The sequence below is a fragment of the Sinocyclocheilus grahami genome, unplaced genomic scaffold, assembly GCF_001515645.1.
Source record: "Sinocyclocheilus grahami isolate Dianchi unplaced genomic scaffold, SAMN03320097.WGS_v1.1 scaffold153.1, whole genome shotgun sequence".
In the NCBI taxonomy this organism is placed as follows: domain Eukaryota; kingdom Metazoa; phylum Chordata; class Actinopteri; order Cypriniformes; family Cyprinidae; genus Sinocyclocheilus; species Sinocyclocheilus grahami.
Genome location: NW_015505332.1, coordinates 1834965 through 1857683, shown reverse-complemented (window position 1 = coordinate 1857683; position 22719 = coordinate 1834965). Strand labels below are relative to the sequence as shown.

General features: G+C 36.8%; 1 protein-coding gene across 3 annotated transcripts; it reads right to left on the bottom strand.

Moving 5' to 3' along the window:
• Positions 1–1980: 1980 nt before the first annotated feature.
• LOC107592453 (SMG5 nonsense mediated mRNA decay factor) lies at positions 1981–21930 on the bottom strand. 3 transcript variants are annotated; one of them, XM_016281969.1, is made up of 22 exons: positions 21531–21930; positions 20658–20756; positions 19819–19942; positions 19573–19729; positions 18081–18170; positions 17884–17973; positions 17060–17138; positions 16468–16593; positions 15272–15340; positions 14966–15177; positions 13326–13463; positions 12203–13069; positions 11288–11457; positions 11110–11185; positions 10838–11013; positions 9674–9832; positions 6701–6760; positions 6424–6583; positions 4902–4992; positions 4637–4711; positions 4382–4520; positions 1981–3050 (listed from the first exon to the last, which is right to left on the bottom strand). In XM_016281969.1, exons 1-22 carry the CDS (start codon positions 21593–21595, stop codon positions 2967–2969), a joined length of 3306 nt encoding a protein of 1101 aa, XP_016137455.1. In that variant the 5' UTR covers positions 21596–21930; the 3' UTR covers positions 1981–2966. The 3 variants fall into 3 exon arrangements, with proteins under 3 accessions (XP_016137455.1, XP_016137456.1, XP_016137457.1); XM_016281970.1 differs by having other exon boundaries at positions 12218–13069; XM_016281971.1 differs by lacking the exons at positions 17060–17138; positions 17884–17973; positions 18081–18170; ... (2 more) ...; positions 20658–20756; positions 21531–21930 and adding an exon at positions 16771–16850.
• Positions 21931–22719: the final 789 nt, after the last annotated feature.

Here is a 22719-nt window from a genome sequence, read left to right as displayed (position 1 = left end):
GACAAATAATGAACTAAAATAAAAACAAATATAGTATAGACCATTTGTATTGATTCTGATGAATTAAGCTGTATTCCCACAAGTATGTTGACTGTAAACTCTGATGATTCTGATGATGTGATCATCCCTGTTCAGTTTTCAGCTGTGGTATCATCTTCCCAGCCGTCCTCCATCACACTGATACCCCAGGGTACATTTGGTCATTGGACCGGACTGCAAATCATTCTCCCCTATAAGTGGGGCAAAGCCAGGCATTCTTTGACACTGGCGCTGGGGTCTTTGCCAGAGAACTGGCCATAATGCCACAATGAGACCTCGGCAGAGGGCCCAGGCAGCGCGGCTGGGGCACGAGACACTGAATATAGTTGAATGAGGACACAGAGACCTACTTACACCAACGAGATACTGAGAGACAGACGCCGTAAGAAAGAGAAGGACTGGGGTATGGCGTATTTGCTGCTAGAAATCCCCTCGTAGTTTTATAGTATCCCTTCGCAAATTAATTTTTTTTTTTAATTGTAGGAACTAAAAATTTAGTCCCAAACTAACTATAGCAGCTACTGAGTGATAAAGTAGGACTAATGAATTCAGATTAATTTAGTTAATTAGACCTGCAAACTCATTGTAACCATGCTTATTGTAGCTTTTTACATTATATTTTGATGTTTACATAATTTACATTGTACTTTATGGTTATTGCTAGAAAATAACTAATATATACTAATTTCTATATAGCTGTATTTTAGTATCATTTACAGGTGCATCTCAATAAATTAGAATGTCATGGAAAAGTTCATTTATTTCAGTAATTCAACTCAAATTGTGAAATTTTCCTTCCACTCAACTTTCTGTTAACATGCTTGGATACAGCACTCTGTGAACAGCCAGCTTCTTTGGCAATGAATGTTTGTGGCTTACCCTCCTTGTGAAGGGTGTCAATGACATCTTTTATATTTTCTGTATTCATTCAATTTCAGTTTTAATGTTTTAGTAATTTTGTTGTTTTTGTCTTTTTTAATATTTGTTTTTTTAAAGTATGTCTATACAGTTTTCATTAAGTTTTTATTTGATTTATTTTATCATTTCATACTTAAACGGAGAAATATTGGCAAGGTTTTTTTTTACTTTTATTTCAGTAAATGTTTAATGACAGTTAATTTTATTTAACAATGATTTTTTGAAATGTCGGTTGGTTGTGCATCTTTTTCATCCACACTTTTTCCTTCCACTCAACTTTCTGTTAACATGCTTGGATACAGCACTCTGTGAACAGCCAGCTTCTTTGGCAATGAATGTTTGTGGCTTACCCTCCTTGTGAAGGGTGTCAATGACATCTTTTATATTTTCTGTATTCATTCAATTTCAGTTTTAATGTTTTAGTAATTTTGTTGTTTTTGTCTTTTTTAATATTTGTTTTTTTAAAGTATGTCTATACAGTTTTCATTAAGTTTTTATTTGATTTATTTTATCATTTCATACTTAAACGGAGAAATATTGGCAAGGTTTTTTTTACTTTTATTTCAGTAAATGTTTAATGACAGTTAATTTTATTTAACAATGGTTTTTTTAAACCTGGTTTGTGGTCAGGTGTTTTGAAAGTAATTAATTCTTATATCCAGCAAGGATGAATTAAATTGATTAAAAGTGACACTACAATTTTTCAATACTGTTTTCAACATTAATAATATTATGTAATAATTAATCATGCATCTTCACCAAAATTCAGCTTTTGTCATCACAAGAATAAATTACATATTAAAATATAAACACTTCAAGATTTTTTTGATCAGATTTCTTTTTTAAATTTAGTATTTAACTTTTTTCGAAGATAATTTTCTAAATAATAATAATCTTGTGGAGTTTCAAAAAATTTCTGAAGGTAAAGAATCTTCTTTCACAAACCATTTGCTAAAATAAAATAATAAAAAACGTTTTGATGGCACTCAAATTCACATGAATTTAACCACGACAGAGACAAAAGACTTTTTAAACGAAATAATTTTATTGTTTAATGCACTGCCTCACACGTACATTGGATTCCTTTGCGTTGTGCAATATGGGACAATTACTATGAGAGTGTGATGGCGAATGACTGGGACTAGATTTGCTGAGTAGTACTCATGTTGAGAGTCGAGCAGAAACACTTGTGTGACCGGAGTCAGATCGCCAGCTTAGATCTCTACACCCATCCTCATTCCGGTGTGTTCAGCACAGCATACAAAGGCAATACGACATACAAAAATAAAATAAAATAAAAGCACCCATTTGCCAGACTTCCTGCTCATACACAGATAACACAATACATTAAATCACAAAGTTACACAGCAAAAAGAAGAAAAAAAAACAGTGGGGAAGCCACGTTAGAAAGAACAAATCATCAAAAGAAGTGTACACCCTAAACCCTGAATCATTTCGCGACCCTAGGAGTCGAGGGTAAACGCTAGACGGGATGATTTCTGTTCTGTGCTCACCGCCGCGGTCAAACACAGACATCCATGTGGCAGTGCAACCCCATGACCGTAGCAAATAAAAATAATCCAAAATCATTGTTCTATATATTTCCAAGTACGGGTTTGTTTTTGACGTATATGCACATGAATGTTCGTTTCTCTCTCTCAAAACATATACACTCATTTCATCAGTATATATGCCTGGTTATGGCGCACTAGGGGCTCTTAAACTGAGTGATTTCACCCTGTAGCTTCTTTTAACCCTCCTGTGTCGGGGTCGAGGATGCGCTGTTGTAGGTTAAAGCTCCCATTCCTCTGACTTCTCTTTTCTCCGAACGCTTCCTGCACCCTCCTTCTTTCCAACCCTCCATCTTTTGAGTTTTTTTCCCCCTGGAGACGCAGATACAGACAGAGCAGTAAAGTGGGAGAGAGAGAGCGAGAGAGAGATAGAGAGTGGGGGAGTGAGTGTGCGATCAGCCGAATGCCGAGCCGACCCCCTGCGTCCCACGCCGTCTCTCAACCCATCTCTTTCCACTGCCGGTAGAAGTCGGTGATGTTCTTCAGCTCCATGCCTGCTGCTACCACCGCCTGGACAGCCGCCTGCAGCGAGAGCAATGGACACAGTGTTAAAGGGTTAGTTCACCCAAAAATGAAAATTCTGTCATTAATTACTCACCCTCATGTCGTTTCAAACCCGTAAGACCTTTGTTCATCTTCGGAACACAAATTAAGATACTTTTGATGGAATCTGAGAGCTGTCTGACCCTGCATAGACAGCAACGCAACTGAAATGTTCCCAAGTCCAGAAATGTAGCAAGGAGATCTGTAAAATAATCCATGTGACATCAGTGGTTCATCCGCAATTATACGAAGCTATGAGAATACTTTTTGTGCGCAAAAGACAAAAAAAAAAAATTCAACAATTCGTCTCCTCCGCATCACCCTGGTGCCATTTTGGAGAATATCAGCTGGACGTAAACAGCGTATGCCGTTCTGTGTCAGCTGCACCACGCTGGATCGGTTTCCTACGTTGTTTGCGCTTTGATTTGAATGAAAACAACATACGCGGTTTACGTCCAGCTGATATTCTCCAAAATGGCACCAGGGTGATGCGGAGGAGATGAGTTGTTGAATAAAGATTTTTTTTTTGCGCACAAAAAGTATTCTCGTAGCTTCGTATAATTGCGGTTGTACCACTGATGTCACATGGATTATTTTACAGATCTCCTTGCTACGTTTCTGGACTTGGGAACATTTCAGGTGCGTTGCTGTCTATGCAGGGTCAGACAGCTCTCAGATTCCATCAAAAATATCTTAATTTGTGTTCCGAAGATGAACGAAGGTCTTATTCAGCAAAGATATGTTGAATTGAAAAAAAAAGTGATAGCAAAGACTTAAGTGATAGTGAAGTGATACTAAAGATTTATATTTTGAATGAATGCTGTTTACTGCTGAAAATTCTGCTTTGTCACCACAGGAATAAATTATATTATGAAGTATTTTGAAATAGAAAACCGCTATTTTAAAGCATTAAAATGTTAAATTTTTTTTATTAAAATTAGTGTTTTCTATTTGAATAGACTTTAACATTTAATTTATTCCTGTGATCAAAGCTGTATTTTCAGCATCATTACTCCAGTCTTCAGTGTCACATGATCCTTCAGAAATCATTCGAATATGCTAATTTGCTGCTTAAGAAATAATTGTGGAAACTGATAGACTGGTTCAGGAATCTTTCATGAATACAAAGTTCAAAAGAATTTAGAGATAAGAGATCTTTTCTAACTTCAAAGATCTTTGCTGTCACTTTTGATCAATTTCAAGTGAATTTCTAAAAAAAAATAAAAAAATCTCATATGTTATAAGGTTCTACAATACCACACTATTATGATGGTAAAATCTTATTTGCAGTCTGCTAATGCCCGACTGACCTTCATGGAAGCTGATCTTTCAGTCAGCTCCTCTAGTGAGTGTCCTGTCAGAATGGTCACCATGCCAGCGGTGTCTTCATCTCCACTGCTCTGAGATCCCGTCAGCTGGCGACAGCTGTCCACCATCTTATACAGGTGCCTGTCAACAGGAACAATCAGAGTTGAGACAGCATCTGCAGAAAACCCTACAGGACTTCACGACTGCAGTCAAAGCCACTCTGCTCTCAAACAGAAAGTGAAGATGATGTGGCTTACCAGGCTTCAATGTCCTGTCGTTTTAACTTGTCCCTCTCAAAGCTTCTTCCTGTCTCTTTCTGGCAGCGGATGTACCTGTTGCACAATAAGTGAGAATAAAAGCTCAAGCGTGAAACATTAAACCGTAGACTTTCTCAATAGTGCCGTCTCTGATTCGAATGCGTGTTAGAATCAGACATCTTGTTCTACAGGTCTGCTGTCTACAGTTTGGAAGAGTTTTATAATACCGGTATCACTAAAACTCACTGCTGAGCTCAAGACGTACCTGTTCCCCTTCCGGAACTCTGTCTCGAGGAATCTGATTCCATCTCTCGCTCCAGAGTTCTCTTTCTTCAGCATATCCAGACCATCAATCACTGCAAGAGACCAGAAATTCATCTCAGTCAAGCAATTTGTAAAAACACACACTGATTGATCATTCCTGGCACACGTTATGTACAAAAAGTCCATATTTTTCATTACATCTTAGGTAAAAACTGGAGAGTTTAGATCTTAAATCATTTAAAGTGCAGCGATTAAAAATATCTAGTGTAAACATTCTGTTAGCCAATTAAAAATATTGGCAAATTAAGTCAGAAGGCTGCCATACAAATGTCAAGTATCTATGCCAAGATGATTCACAGGGCCCTCACTCTTTTTGACTGCTGAATGACCTTCACAGTTTCTAGAGTGAAGAAGGATTGCTAAAAATCATTTTGAGTCAGACCGACATGCTAATGAAACATTCAAAAGACTCAAAAGAATGATTTGCAGGTTTTACTCTTTTGTAAAAGTTTGTGCAGTGTTATTTTAGTATTGTTTATATGCTATTGTAGTATTTATTAATATTTTGAATTAGCCTATATTTTCATATTATCAGTTATTTTCATTTTAGTCATTTTGTTATACGTTCTTTTTATATTTCTACACAGCTTTTTTTTTTTTTTTCCATTCATTTTACTACATCATAAGCACACATTTCTAATTTGTAAGTTTTTCATAAAATATTAAAACAAACATTTTATTTCAGCTTATACACAATAACTAGCGGTGTTATTTTAGCATTATTTATATACTATTATAATATTTATTAATATTTTGAATTAGCCTGTATTTTCATATTATCAGTTATTTTCATTTTAGTCATTTTATGCGTGTTTTATATATATATATATATATATTTCTATACAGCTTTTATTAATTTTTTTATTTCAGTCATTTTACTACATCATAAGCACCCATTTCTTAAGTTTAAGCATAAGTTTTTCATAAAATATTAAAACAGATTTTATTTCATCTTATACACAATAACTAGCGGTGTTATTTTAGTATTATTTATATACTATTATAGTATTTATTAGTATTTTGGATTTGTTTATATTTCAGTTATTTATTGTCAGTAATTTTGTTATGTGCTGGTGTCATTTTTATTTGTTTTTTAGTATTTCAATATAGCTTTATTTTATTTTTATTACAATTTGAGTAATTCTAGTACTTTAATTTAAACTTATTCATTTATGTTTTTCATCAAAATTTTAAATATATTTAATTTCAGCTTTAATCATCAAAAATGAAAAATTTTTTTTTTTGTGTTATTGTTTTAGTTAACAATAACAACACTGATAACTTGCTGATCAGCAGAGTTTAGCCAGATAAACATGTGTTCACTACAGAAATGAATTAATTAATTAAGATTGCATGACATTTCCAGACTTGAAAAACACCATTTTTAAATCCCCTGCCATTTCCAGATTTCCCACAACTGTGGAAACTCTCATTAGGAGACGGGAGGAGACATGCGGGCTGACCTGTGCGAGGGATGATGATGATGAAGCAGCCGCTGGCAGCCAGCTGTCTGAGCAGACCCAGGTGCTGGCAGAGAACTGTGGTATCTGGCACCAGATAAGGAGACATAGAGGACTGCGCTTTGGGCTGCTGCAGACTGCCCTCCAGCTGAGAGACCTCCAACTGCAGGCAGAGGAAATGCTTCATTACTGCGCCCATTACTTGAGGACATTTGGATAAATGTTGTGAGCAAGATGTGCATTAATGAAAGTTACAAATAAACCCAACAGCTGGTCTGACCTGTAGGCGCAGCTGGGCCATATCTCTCATGAGCCGGTTTCTGCGAGCTTCCTCCTCCGCCTGTGGACGAGTCGAGGCAAGGTCAATATAACCTCTGTGTAACCTCAAAACATGACTCAGATTTTACCCTCAGTAAACACAAGGTGTGAATAAGCAGCTAAATACATATTTTGCCCTTAATAAGGAAGAGAAAAACACAAGAGTACTATACTGTAAACAGACAGATACATATATAAAAAGACCACAGTTGGTTTACACCTATGTTTTGTGCATTTTTTTTAAATACCTTAAAGTGCCCTTAAAGAGATTAATGAATAAACCAGATATATTTAACCTTACAATTCTGGGAAGAGAACTACAAAAAGGACACCTTGCTGTTTCACACATTAATTTCGTTCAAAGGCAAAAACATGAGAGAGAGGGAAAATGTAGGGACTGAAGTGTTCATCTTCAGTAAATTTTAAGATGGTTTTAGAAATTAATTTTATTCGCACACTGGTAAACCACAAGATTAACCATGCTCCTGCTTTTTATTTGCACGTTTTTTTTTAGTTTTCTATACAAGAGTTTTATAAATAGATTAATGCTTTTATTAATCAAAGATGCATTCAATTGATCAAACTGACAATAAACATTTTTTTACATTGTTACAAAAATAATCTATTTCAAATAAATGATATTCTTTTGAACTTTATATTCAACAAACAATCCTGGAAACAACTGCATCATTGTTATATTATTTATATATTGTTATCTACATATTTGTAGAATGATTTCTGAAGGATCATGTGACACTGAAGACTGGAGTAATGATGCTGAAAATTCAGCTTTGCATCACAGGAATAAATTACATTTTAAAGTCTATTCAAATAGAAAAGTTATTTTAATTGTAATAATATTTCAAAATATCACTTTTTACTGTATGGTTGATCAAATAAATGCCTCTTCTGTAAGCATAAGAGACTTTAAAAAAAATCCTAACAACTCCAAATAGCTGTAGAGGCGAACAACAGAGGAGGATAACGTCAAACAGAAATGTTTGGAGAACATTTTAGTCATTATGTCTTCCAGACCAAAATGTCTGTTATGACTAAAGCAGGCCCAAATGGACTGATAACCTACCACTGCTATCCAACATTTTAAAACCCTCCACAAGTTCCGTGTTCATCTTTGGATATGCACAACGTTACATTTTTTGCATTCAAAACACTGACTTTTGCCTAAAGGCTGCGTGATTCACGTGTTAGGGTTGTGACGGTGAGGAAATTTTCCCACTGGTTAATCGATGTGTGATAACACCGGTAATACCGGTATCACCGAGGGGGTGGGGCGTTCCCTCTTTTCCTCGATTTCCTTCGCTTTTGAATAGCTTGTAAAAGCGGTGTGCCCATTTTACTTTCACTTTTGAATTAGCGGCAGTTCTGCATCAATTGCTTGAATGCAACAACAAAATACAACGTCAAACTCACTTTAGCGTATATATAAAACATAGAACTTTTATTAACAAAACAAATAAAAATACACCATGCTATACGGCAAGCTATGCCTGATATAAAATGACAAAGTTTAATAGGTATACAAAACTGGAAATAAGTAAACATGTATAATATATAACCAAATAAATAAGAAATGTAGAACGTTTATTAGCAAAATGAATGTCAAATAAAATAAATAAATGACACCGTTTAAATAAAGTAAAAATCTGCAAACAATGTGGAACAAATTAAATAAGAAACGAATGTTTAAAAAAACTTCCAAAATCATCTTAGATAAACGGCAAAATTCAACAGGCTTTTCAAAATCCAAAATATTGCCAAACAGGCACTTTTGCATTTCGTTTCGAAACTAAATCATCCGCGATCGTCTTGTCGGTCTCACCCCACTCTTCTTGTCAGTCAGCTCGACTCACTCTCCTCACTGGAGAAATGAAATCTGATCTGTGATGCGACTGTCGTTCGGCACACTGCATTGAGCAGCCGTGTTCAGTTTTTAATTGTAGTGTCTGTTCTTTTACTGAACTAAATTATTTTTATTACTATAAAAAAATCTAAACGACGGTGGGGGTCGGTGACGCGGTGTGCAAGTGACGTAACCGGTGTTGCGGCTTAACACCGGTATCACCGTCAACACCGTCTGTCGCGGCAAGCCTATCCCATGCTTCCACTACCCTCACCTGAATGCCAAAAGATGGTTTCAGGTTAGCTCTAACACTGACATGTAACAATGATTAAAAATCAAAATTAAGACGACGACCGGATGTGAGTGTTAAGATGTTGGTCGAACGCCAGAAATTAAAAAATTTAAAATCTAAATTTCTTGTTTTGCTGTTTACAAACACGCAACAAGATCTAATCAGGGTATCTGTAGGACAGACTAAAACCAACAGAAAGCACTTCAGAAAATCATGCAGGATTCTCAAACTGAGCTTATTTAACAGCAGGGACACAAAGTTCATGCTGATTGCAGTGCTCGTGCTGTAGTGGCGTCTAATGAGAGACCTGCGCCTTTCACGGCAGCCTTATTCCATGAGCTTGTCATGGACTGCCAGACATTATTTCATTCGCAGACCCTGAAGGTTTTAATGAAATTGTACCAGAAAGAGCCGCCTCTTCACCGGCACAGCAAGGTGGCACTTCAACCATCATTTGTTCTACCCGTAAGGGCTGCGTGGTTGCTTGGCAACATAAGGCTCTCAAGCAAAAGCTCACAAATGTGGTGAGGTTTTATGAAAAAGCCTCGTTTTCTTAACCGTGTGGACCCTTTTATTTAGATGCACTTTCCGTGACTATTTCTGCAAGGATTTAAGTGGTACGGCTACTGAAATCACCAACTGAGCTGATGTATCTGAACACACGAAAGAGATCAGCTGAGTTACTGTTTCAAGAGTGCAAAGCAATACAGATCTGTTATTGTTCCACTAATAGTTTGGTTTTATGTCTGTCTTTCATTACTATTCAATCTCACGTCTTTTACCATGCGGAACTGGGCCTTGGCCTGCTGAACCAGGTTGTCCTGCTCTGATTGGTTGATGCTGGTGAAGATGCCCGCCTCCGGGTTGAAGTGCAACACGTTGCCTTGGAGATTTGTGAGGAAGTGACCAAAGCTGCGAATGCAGCACACGCGCACCACACACTGGACAGCATGGAGAAAAAGAGACATAAAGAAGGAACATGAGAAAATGCAAAAGACACTGAATGTTAATTATACTTATGTAATGTAATAAAATCCTCTGCATTGTAATTAGCTGAAACCAAGTACTTCATTTTCACTGAACAAACATTACTGTGCATAATGATAGTCATGTAAGGATAAGAGAGAATCCTAAGAAATGTAAGGATTACAACTGTTTTACTACTTTGAGGCAGCACCAAACAATTCTATTCTATTATAATATATTAAACTTTTTTTTTTTTTTGGTTAACATATACACTACCGCTCAAAATATTGGAGTCGGTAAGACTTTAATGTTTTTGAAGAAAGTCTTAGCACACCGAGGCTGCATTTATTTGATAAAAGATACAGTAAAAACAGCAACATTGCTAAATATTATTACAATTTAAAAGAATGGTTTTCTATTTAAATATATTTTAAAAATGTATTTTATTTCTATGGTGGCAAAACTGAATTTTCAGCATCATTACTCCAGTCTTTAGTGTCACATGATCCTTCAGAAATCATTCTTATGCTGATTTGATGCTCAAGAAACATTACTTATTATTATCAATGTTGAGGACAGTTCAGCTACAAAAAATAAAACAAATAAACAAATAACAAAAATATCTTGCTGACCCCAAACTTTTGAATAGTGGTGTATATTATAAACTATTTTTTAAGCACCATTCATTAGAGTTAAGACTCAAATTCAAGTAAAATGTAGTAAAAACCTAGTTATCAGTTATGTTTTGGTCTCCACACAGTTATTACTAAATGAACACAAGGAAGAAAGATAGTCATACAAGAAACATATGATTTAAATGTATTGTATGTTGTAATGTATGTCTTTGATGACACAAACGAATTGTTGAATCGGTTGTTCAGAACAATTTTTGAATTGTTAAAAAGACTTAAAAGGAAAATAGTGAAACAAATGTCACACAAACTCTTCAAGAGCACATAAAATGTAAGTGTGATGGATACCTCATCCAGAGGCGTAAGAGGGGGTCTCTGGCTAGTGAAGTCCAGGCGTCGATGGGCTACGCTGAGGGCAGGAAGGTGGCGTAGGGCCAGATCCTCTGGCAACAGCAGCGTCTGAACCAAACCAGGCTGCTCACATTCATTCAGCAGTTTAGTTACATCCTTATTCAGACCTAAATCTGCAACATAACCAGGGAAAAAGATCTTGTTATTAATAAAAAAAAAAAATGTTGAATCTATTAATAAATTAGTTTTTATAAACTGATTTCTCTCACCTGTTTCTAACATCTTGCTGCCCTCAGGAAGCAAATTAAGCAGCACTGAGAGTCTGTTCCACAAGCTCTGAGAACTCTGTTTGGGCAGAGACCAACATGTATACAAAACAGTAGCGAAGCAAATAAATGATCATGCTGTTTACTCTGGTAAAATGCACAATTTTAGATTCCCATGTACCTGAGCGCACATGAGGATGATATCAGTGTTCGACCTCAGCCAATCCAAGAAGACCTTCACCACCTGGATGAGACCTTGATTGGTCAGAATCTCTAGTCGCTCAGAAAGGGTTTTCTCAGTGTGGATCGAATGGTTGCTGTGCACACTGCCCACAGAATCAGAGTCAGGATCTGCGTATGACAAATCAGATATTCTTCGTTTTAGAAGTATGGACAAAATATGCACTTCCTGAAGGAAATAACAGTGCTTGAAAGGCAGTGTAACAGTATAATGTTAAGGTTTTAGGTAATTTCAAGTTTTAGGAAATGTTAAATCAGAGTTTTAAACTTTTACATTTCTTAAAAATTATACACTACCGTTCAAAGGTTTGGGGTGAGTAAGATATATTTTTTTTAAAGCAGTTCATTCTTTTATTAAGCAAGGATGCATTAAATTGAACAAAAGTGAAAGGAAATTTATCTTGTTCTATATAACTTGTATTGCAAATAATGTTTATTTTAATAGTTTCTATTCATCAAAACAGTGCAACTGTTTCCCACATTGATGATAAAAAGAAATCGTAATATATAGTATATATTAAATTAATCTAAATAATAAGAAATTTCTCATGCACCAAATCAGCATATTAGAATGATTTCTGAAGGATCATGTGACACTGAAGACTGGAGAAATGGCTGTTGAAAATTCAGCTCTGCATCACAAGAAGAAATTACATTTTAAAATACAGTAAAATAGAAAACAGTTATTTTAAACTGTAAAAATATTTTACAGTATTACTGTTTTTTTCCATGTATTTTAGCATAAGAGACTTCTAACCGGGCCCAAACTTTTAAACAGTGATGTAAAGCATAAAAAGTAGTTTAATTGACTGAAATAACGTGCAAAAAAGTAAAAAGAAAACTCAAAATCACTTACTTGTAAGCAATGTACCATTGTCATTGGTTCCATTAGCAATCTCTGGACTCATGTTTCTTGATATTTCTTCAGCAGGAGGCGTGGCTTCTTGCACTGGGGTGGGGTTTGAGTCTGGGGCGGGGTTAGTGGGAGCTGCAGGGCGGAGCAGTACATTGCTAAAGGTGGGGGCGAGTCGAAAGCAGCGTTTGGCTTGGAAGAGCTGAGAGGACATGGCCTGCAGGTTGCTACTGATGCTGGCGTCATTTGACACTAAGGGGCCGTTGGTTACTGGAGGTGTAGAGTTTTCCTCCCTAGACGGTTGCGCTTGCTCATCTTCCTCTTGTTGTTGTTGTTGCTCCTGTTGTTTTTGCGCATGCTCAGCATCCTCCATGTCTTCGAGGTCCGAACGAGATTCCTGACTGTTCATGTCAGAGTCCGTCTCGACGTCAAAAGCCGTGCCACCCTCGTCCTCTGAACCGCTTTCCCAGCTGCCATCCTCTGGTAGCGGTCCCCTTCGCCCTTCCCTCCCTAAAGAGTTCATCTGGACCCTAGCAGCTCCCAGATGGTCGATTGGACCGCCGCCTTCCTCATCCTCTTCTTCATCACTCTCAAATCCCTCGCTCAGGTCGCTCTCATCCTCCTTGTGAGCGCAGCGTCTGCGGCGAAGCATGGAGAGCCGTGAGAACTTCCGCTTCTGCTTTTGTGTCTCCTCCGCTGATCTTTTCTTCTCCAGGCTTTTCTTTGTCCCCGATGCCCTTCCGTTCCCCTTAGGCTCATCTTCCTTATTCTCCTTCTCCCCATCTTCATCATCTTCCTCTAGGGAGCCGTTCTGCAGGGTTCTCTCCTCTGAGAGAGCAGCACTACCGTGATCTCTGGCATCAGCGTCATCTACGAACAAATGCATCACAATGGGAAAGTTAGTTTTAAGTGGCAAATAATCAGAAACTAAAGCTTCTCCGAATCCTAGTGAGTTGCCTAACTAGAAAGCATTATAAGGCATCATAGGTGCTTCATAACAAAAACATTATGGTGCTTTCTAAGAAAACTAATTCCGGTGAAAATCTAAGGCAGCACTAAATATTTTCTTCACAGATATGACAACTTCTAACAAAATTACGTAGAAGCAAAACAGAAGTACCCATACCAGTGTTATCAGTGTGCAGTGGTGGAACATCACTCTCTCCCTCCTCCAGTTCAGCTTGCAGTCGAATGGTGACATGATTGACCAAATGTGAGAACAGAGCCAACGTGAAAGCAATGGAGGCACTGTACTGCTTTGAAGCTAGAATTGAATTAGTTAGTTGAATTAGAGTTAGTACTTCATTTACGAAAAAAAAAAAGACCTGTGGTTTGAATGCTTCCAACAGTTCCCTAAACGGGCATTAAATTGACAGATATTTTACATTTTTTTTAATATCCTGACTATATATATATATATATATATATATAGTCTATATATTTTCAAGGATGGAAAACAATTTAAAATACCCTGATATTTCCAGGTTTTGCATAGTATTGCATATTTCCACCTAAAATTGTTATTTAAAATTTTACTTGTAATTAAGTAATTTTATTTTACACACACTACATAAATAAATATATACATAAATTAATATATATATATATAGAGAGAGAGAGAGAGAGAGAGAGAGAGAGAGAGTTACAAGCTAAATAAAATAACATAGATAACTAGATAAAACACCTTGAGAATTAACTGAAATAAAAATAAAATAAAATAAAAATGACAAAAATTATTAAAACCGACATAAATAAAAAGATAAATAAAGCACATAACAAAACTAAATATAACAAAAAATGTAAACAAAATCTAAAATCTAATTAAAAATGTTAATAAATATGATAAAAGTACATAAATAACACTAAAACAACACTAAGATATACGTCATGGTTGCAAAACAGTGGTTGTCCACTAGTCCTAAGCATGTTATTGTTAAGTATATCTAATATAAATAGGTATTTATATTGGTGTTGTATCTGGTCAGGATGCAGTCTAATGGCACTTTTCCACTGCGTGGTAGGACTCGGCTCGGTTTGCATTTCCACTGCAGTTCAGTACCGCTTTAGAGTGGGCGGGATTATTCACATGTTGTTAGTTGCGCCGCCTCGACTCCTGAAAAACGTTTTCATTCAGTGTCGCCCCATCAAGCTCTCGCTGGATCCGCTCCTCTGCTATCAACGAGAGGAACGTCTGTACTTCCTCAACAGACAACGAAATAGCCACTTTTTGGTTATTAAAAAAGGTGCGCTTGTTCAAAACAGTTGCGTTCGATCCTTCGCTGGCTGTGCTGATTTAATCTAGTGGTTCTGTTGTGTTTGTGTCGCAAGTTCAGTGATGCAGGTAGTGACGATTCTCTCCGGCCAATCCGTGATCAGCAGAGTTTACACGTCACATTTTGATAACGGTACGGTTCACTTGGAACCTCAACAGAGGTGGCACTAAAAAAAAGTACCAGGTACCAGGTACTGTTCCCAGTGGAAAACCCCCTAAAAGTGAACCGTACCGAGCCGTACCATGCAGTGGAAAAGCGCCATAAATGTCTAAATATTACCAGGAAACTGAGCTTGCTGCCTGATGTATCAAAATCAAAATAGGCCTGAAGCGACACACAACTGCCATTCCAAATAAAAATAATTAGCTTGAAGCCAGCACTATTTTTAGATTGGTGAAGCAGTCTAAAAATGCAATGCAACATAATTAATGACAATGACATTGCATAAAATGAGCAGCAGATGTTGTGATCAATTCTTTGGGTCCATACTTACCCCCTCTCTTCAAACTGTGCACCACCATAAGGCAAGTCACCACCATCTTGAATATGAGGCTGTCAAGAAGCACCGAGCAGACTGAGTCGTGCTCTTCCTCCTCCTCGCTGGCTGACTGGCTGCCATGAGCAGGAAGGGGGAGGTAGAACAGCACCAGGTTAAAGTCTTCCAGCACAGACTGGCACAGTGACGTCAGCTCCGTCTCCATCAGACTGAAGAGGTGACAGGATATTAGTTAAGTTGATTTGATTCTCAAATTACATCTTTCAGGTAAGGAATGATGCTTTCAGGAGGTGATGCCCTCACCTGTTCTTGGGCTGCAGCAGGCTCTGCAAATACATGAAGCTCACCAGCAGTCTTTTGATGTCTTTTGACCTGAAGCAAGAATGACCCAATTAATGTGAGTGCTACTTGCCCATGCTAGTCCACACCATGATGCTAGAACACTTTCTGGTATGGTTTCCAGGTCAATGCTGAGTGCTTTATATTGCACTGTTAGGTGCTGTTTACTGATCCCATCACTAAGCAGTCTCTATGATATTCTGGTCTCTAGATATGAATCAGTGGCTGCATTACAACACTACATTCTTAAACTTCCTATCTTAATTCTTGACTTAAGTCCTAAGTGTTACAAATTACAGTGGTTACTAAACAGACAGGACAGGTTTATGAGTTAAGATGAGGCGTACTATTAAGACTATGGATTTGACTGTTCACCAGGAAAAAACACGTCTGATTGATTAGATAAGCAATAGCACACATCTCCTGAAAAAGCTGCAGAATTTGAGGTATTGCATTTATAGTAAGACAAGTAATGTGTTGATGTTTAATACATAGGGATAAGGGTTTAAAATATGAACAATAATAGTAGTGATACCTGTCTCAGCATCACTAACAAACATTTTATAATAATAAAAAAACTGAAATAATAAAATTGCAAAATTTCTTTGGTTTAATATACAAATAGAAGTCCTTAATAGTTAACTTGAAATAACATTTATCCTATTTACTTTTAATGCACTTCATATTAATGTGCTCGATCCATGAGTGTTTGATATTCAGATCCCCCCAAAAAACAACCTTGTCATTTCATACATAATTTAACTTAATTAAAAAGTAAAAAAAATTTTTTTTTTAAATCAAGAATTGAATATTTATTTATCTTTATTTTCTCCCTCAACAACTATTGTTTTATTAATACTCAGTTCCTGAAACGTATGCAATCACAAAAATAATTGTAGTTAACTTGTTTACTATATTGACACTCCCAGTTTCTGATAGTAGAAAGAAGTCTGAAAGCAAACAGCTTTTTCAGTTACAGCAGAAATACCAGTAGTAATAGTATAGCATATATGAGGGGCCTTTGAATATTGTGTTGAACAATGGAAAGCAAGTCAAAAGGGTGGACAACCTGATTTAGATAATAGGAACACACTGAACATATTTTCAAAAACACTTCTCCATCCTGTCTTTTATATGCATATAAAAGAGAGAGAACACACCTCTGGCGTGATGGTGACAGTTTTTTCATCTCTTGTTTCTTCACCTGGTGGTACATCTTGGCTGCCTTGTCAAACAGACGCTTTAAATTCCCATAAGCACCATCGAAGGGAGTCTCCGACTGAATACTATTCAACAGGAAAAACCAGTCTGTTATGTTCATGCAGTGTTATCAGATTCTTCGAACACTAGTTATACAAAACTGTAATGCTACTTTTCAAAAGGGAAAGAAAAGGATTGTCATTAAACAGTCCTGTAATGCTGCTGTATCCATTTAAATATGATGCTGTTCTCAGATGCCTTACCAGCGCAAGTAGTAGTAAGTAGCCTCCACATTATAAAATTTACTTCCAGCAAGCGTACCCAGCTGATTATACGGCATGCCTGTAAGACAACAAAACATTTTCTCAATGCAATAACATGAAAGTTAAATAAAATAAAAAACAACAAGCAATCCATTAAATGTTCATTAAAAGGGTCATATGACGTTGCGTTGCGTATCGCGCTGTGTAAACATAAAACAGGATTGTCATTAAACAGTCCTGTAATGCTGCTGTATCCATTTAAATATGATGCTGTTCTCAGATGCCTTACCAGCGCAAGTAGTAGTAAGTAGCCTCCACATTATAAAATTTACTTCCAGCAAGCGTACCCAGCTGATTATACGGCATGCCTGTAAGACAACAAAACATTTTCTCAATGCAATAACATGAAAGTTAAATAAAATAAAAAACAACAAGCAATCCATTAAATGTTCATTAAAAGGGTCATATGACGTTGCGTTGCATATCGCGCTGTGTAAACATAAAACAATGTCTGCATTTGTGATCAGAGAAACGACAAACAACAAGCGCTCTCCCAGGAAACAGTCCTCGTCCGCCGTAAAAATGCGTTGCACACATCTGAATATTTGGGTTGAACTGTTCTGGGACAGTGTTGTAAATACAACTTAACCACTGATTTCTAATTGTGTCCTCTTTTGGAAGGCCAAACAAAGTAGTTTCGCTTTCCACGACATGGTGGCGGCGGCGGCAGCAGCAACAACAATACTACAGCGAGAATCAACGTTACGCCTTCTTTCTTTGCGTGAACATTTGGGCGGTGTTATGCAAATCTTCCCACACAGTGACGTAGACATGTGGGGGCGTGTTTAAATTAGAATTTTTAGGAGGGCGTGGACGAGTCTTAACTTTTATAAAGAATATCTCTTTGGGTTTGAGACTTTAGTCTTTGCAACTTCAGGGATCTTATCTATTCACAAACAGATTGTAACACTCCAAAGAGAAAGGAAAACTTGAAATTGCATCATATGACCCCTTTAAAATTCACAGTTTAACAGACAAAATCATAAAATGCATGCTCTCTGGTGCCAGGAAAAGGTGTTGTAGAGAGGATGTGAGAAGCAAGGACTCGCTCACCGACATGAGGTGCGACAGACAAGGCCTGGTGATAAAAGCGCTCCGCCAGTTGCTCTGCCTCCACTCCCGCCAGTTCATTTTGGTACCGGGCTTCATAAACATTAAACGGTTTGATTTCAGATTATGTAAACATGACATCGCACTGCCAGACAGATTTGAGAAGCTGATTTTATAAAATATCAAGTGAGAGCACTTACCGAGATCTCCCAAGTACACAAGGCATCTGTGACACGCCATCTGGGCCCACTCCATCTCTTTAGGGGTGGCCGAGACTGGTTTCTTACGACCTGCAGTCATTAATCACAGAAAGATTATCCAATGTACGGTTCATTCAGCAAATCCTAAAACTGGGTAGTCAGACAGCATATATTGTGGAATACCAAAAATTTTGCTATACGGTATTTCTACATTTTTGGACCGATTAACTTTTCCATGACTTCTACAGTCAATTGTGACAACTCGATAGCAATTTTTCATTATCCTTAAATAGATTACACTCCCAAAAAAGGAATTTATAGACAATTATACATGTTAGAGCTGACTAGAAAAATTTACATTTACAAAAAATTGTATTTACATTATTTTATCAGGTCTAGAAACCACAATTTTTGACATCTGAAGTTCTCCATGACTGTGGGTACTCTGGCTGTTCTGTTTATATGGTAGACATATTAACAATGAGGGCTAGTAAATAACAGAATTTTTTTGATGGCTAGTTATGCCTTTATGGTGTTCCCAAAACATTTGATCAGTGAATCTCCATGGATTTTCTAATTATTGTTATTACTTCATAGAGATTAAACTCAAAAAGAGCAATTACTATTCAATTAAATAAAATTCACATTTAAGAACTAAAAAAAAATTATAATATCTTTACATATTATTTGTATTAATAATATTATTTTATATTACATTATTAGATTATCTCGGCAAAGGAGAAGTGCTCACTGACACCGATTTAGACAGATTTGTGAACAATATTTGAGAGAAATAGGCCTTTTGTGTACATAGAAAAAGTCTTAGATCTTTGAGTTCAGCTCAGGACAAATGGGGGCAAAAGCAAAAGTGTTGCGTTTATAATTTTGTTCAGTGTATAATAAACAATACTGATATAATTTATTTCTATAGTTTTATATTTTCATTTTAATTTGAAATATTTCAGATTTAATTTAAATTCCCCCAGTTTTCCATGACTGTAGGAAGACTGCCTTTAATATGCATATGGAAGCATGTCTCACCGATGAGTGGGTCAGTGACGTGTGTCCAGTCGATGCAGTCCTGTAACTCCAGTTGGCCAGCCTAAGGCACACCTGTGCAATAATCATGCTGTCGAATCAGCATCTTGATATGCCACACCTGTGAGGTGGATGGATTATCTCGGCAAAGGAGAAGTGCTCACTGACACCGATTTAGACAGATTTGTGAACAATATTTGAGAGAAATAGGCCTTTTGTGTACATAGAAAAAGTCTTAGATCTTTGAGTTCAGCTCAGGACAAATGGGGGCAAAAGCAAAAGTGTTGCGTTTATAATTTTGTTCAGTGTATAATAAACAATACTGATATAATTTATTTCTATAGTTTTATATTTTCATTTTAATTTGAAATATTTCAGATTTAATTTAAATTCCCCCAGTTTTCCATGACTGTAGGAAGACTGCCTTTAATATGCATATGGAAGCATGTCTCACCGATGAGTGGGTCGGTGACGTGTGTCCAGTCGATGCAGTCCTGTAACTCCAGCTGATAGTGTGACTGTATGTAGAGCAGCAGGTGTTGAAAGAAACCCACCCCAGCGATCAGATGGGTCCTGTAGGCGCACTCCAGAGCACTGCGGCTGTGAATATGCTGCGAAGAGAGGGAGGATTTCAGCCTGATAACAAATACAACAGCAAATAAGACTACTTTAAATCATGGAATGTGTTACGCGACAGTACCTTCTTGTTGGTCTTGATGACCTGAATGACCTCATAGTAGACCTTCCTCCACAGCAGCTCTTCTGCCTTGCGTCCATAGTCCACAGGGTGCAGGAACATCAGCTTTACACAAAGTTCCCGCAATCTGGTAAAAAAAATATATAACAAAAAGAAAATAAGAAGCTGAGTTATTTAAGTATATAGGAACGTTAATGAATAGCTGTGTCTTAAACAGATGTGGCAAGCGATAAAAGCTCTCTCATCCACGTAAATACAACATTATGAGACCAACTAGATAGAAAGTTTGAAGTAGTTTTAAAAGCTTTATGTTTGAAGGTTTTCAGTTTTAACTAGTTTGAAGTTTAAAGTCGTTTTAAAGTTTTGAAGACAACGCAATTTATCAGAAAAATAGATAGATAGATAGATAGATAAAATTAGAAATTTTAGATGTAGATAAATAGATTGTATGGCGTTTCTATGCGGTTGCTAAGGTACCTAGTTTTAACTAGTTTGAAGTTTAAAGTCGTTTTAAAGTTTTGAAGACAACGCAATTTATCAGAAAAATAGATAGATAGATAGATAGATAGATAAAATTAGAAATTTTAGATGTAGATAAATAGATTGTATGGCGTTTCTATGCGGTTGCTAAGGTACCCGGGGTGGTTGCTAGGATGTTGCTATGCGGTTGCTAGGGTACCCGGGTTGGTTGCTAAGGTGTTGCTATGCGGTTGCTAGGGTACTTGGGGTGGTTGCTAGGGTGTTGCTATGCGGTTGCTAAGGTACCCGGGGTGGTTGCTAAGGCTTTTTCAAGCCAACTTAATTAAGCCTGGTTAGGTTGCAGAGAGAGAACTTGAGCTTACTTGTTCCTCAAACAGATATTCTCAGGTTTGAAGACCTCCCTGTATGACGATTTGCCGCTGATTATAATATCCAACTTATGCACCGTTTCCACCACAGCCCTACATAAAAACAAAAATGAAATAAGGAAATATTGTTACTCACAACACAATAAATCCCATTCAACACTTTCACAGTTATTAACTTGAAAATCACAATTATTGACTTCAGGGTTGATAGATAAAAAAAAAAAGGGAATATTTTGCATTAAATGTCATCTCCTTCCACGTGTCTTTTTTACCCGCTACAAATGTGCTTTATAGTAAATTCTAAATATTACTAAAGATGAAATGTATAATTTTTTTGTATAATAATCAAAATCTTTTTTTATGATGTTAGCAACATTTCAAGATGAACATTTACAGGACTGAAGCAACTTAGGTTTACTTAATCATCCGTATATATTTATTTGGGGGGAAAATCGAGTTAAAATGTGAAAATTAATATTACATTACAAGCTATATTTTTCTGTACTTTATTTATATATGCTCAGTTTGGGCCTCTAAATATAAAATGTTTTTGAGATCCATATTCTCCTATATCACCCACTAAAGCTTAATGTATCAAACATGATACCAATCTTTTTCAAAGAATTTATTTTACATTTACTCTAAAGGTTCAATAAACGGTTTCATTTGAAATGATTACATTTGTCTGATTATTATTCATGTGTCAGGCTTGTTATCAATCGTTGCGCGTGCAGATGCTTTAAATGGCTAAACTGCAAGCGTCAATTGTGAATATGTTTTCCAACACTTCTGACCCATAAAAACATAAAACATATAAAGCATTACAGAGATTTCCTGACAGTACCGGCCTGCTGACAGTACTCTTACCTGTACAGTCGTTTAATATGAAGCACTTTGGCCTCTGGCTCGCTGTCTTGACCCGGTCCGCTCATCCTAGCAGTGATAATGCGGCTGCTGTGGTCTGTTTTCGTGTATCTTGTTCTGGTTCTAGTTCGTTCAGTTCCAGTTTAGCGCGCGGCTAACGTTAGCAGGCTAGCTAACTCACCTATTTCCTTCAAATTACAACTTGAACACAAACGCTGTTGTTCCTGACCTCCCCCGCCACCGGCCGCGATACCCATCCGTTCGGAAGCCGGTGTGTGTGCTGGTGTCGGTTCAGGTCAGCTGTCACATTTTGAAGGGGTTGTGTTTGTGTTGTCGCTCATCATTCCGAGTGTCGCTCCGCGAGCGGCCATTTTCTCCCCCCTCCCACCGCACACAGTTCAGCGACCGCTGCAAGTATCGCGACAGTTGACAGATTCCTACACCGCCGCTACAAATCTCACGAGAGTTTCCTGAGGTCAAGTTCTTGGTCCAATGCAAGCGCTCGGCTGCAGGCGAGCCGATCAGCCGCTGGTGCGACGGTCCTTTACAAAACTCAGAAATGTTATATGCTGTTAAGTTATAAGAAATATGTATAGATTTTCTTCAAATTGTAAGAATTTTTGTCATTTTAATGTAGTTAAAACCAACTTACCAGTTTCATACAGCTATTAATGGTATATTGCAAGACATTTGTAATGTGTTTTGTTTTTTAAGGCATCTTTTCTCACCACTGACTAATGTAAATCAGTTGATTAACCAGTATATAATTCAACCAAAGTAGCCTACATAAATCACTATATATTATATAGTATTCTAAGTAATGGATTTGTCTGAAGGCACACTTGGTTTTATGAATGGAAAGTGGTCAGATATGCAATTTCCCTCAAGAAAATGATCAAAACATCCTATTTAAGGCAAATATAGCTGTATGAATATGTGTGAATTGAAGTGTAAATGAGTAAATATAAGGCCAATCTCACAATGAATGACCTCAAGAATATGACTGACCAGAGTCATAGTTTCTTAATGCAAAAAAAAAATATATATATCACATGCTTTTTACTGTATAAGAAATATAATTCTATATTATTTAAATAAATCAAGATTTAAATTCTATTAAACTGCCTTACATTTATGCTAAATTTTATTTAAAAATATATTGTACGCAGGCATTAAAGGGATACTCCACCCC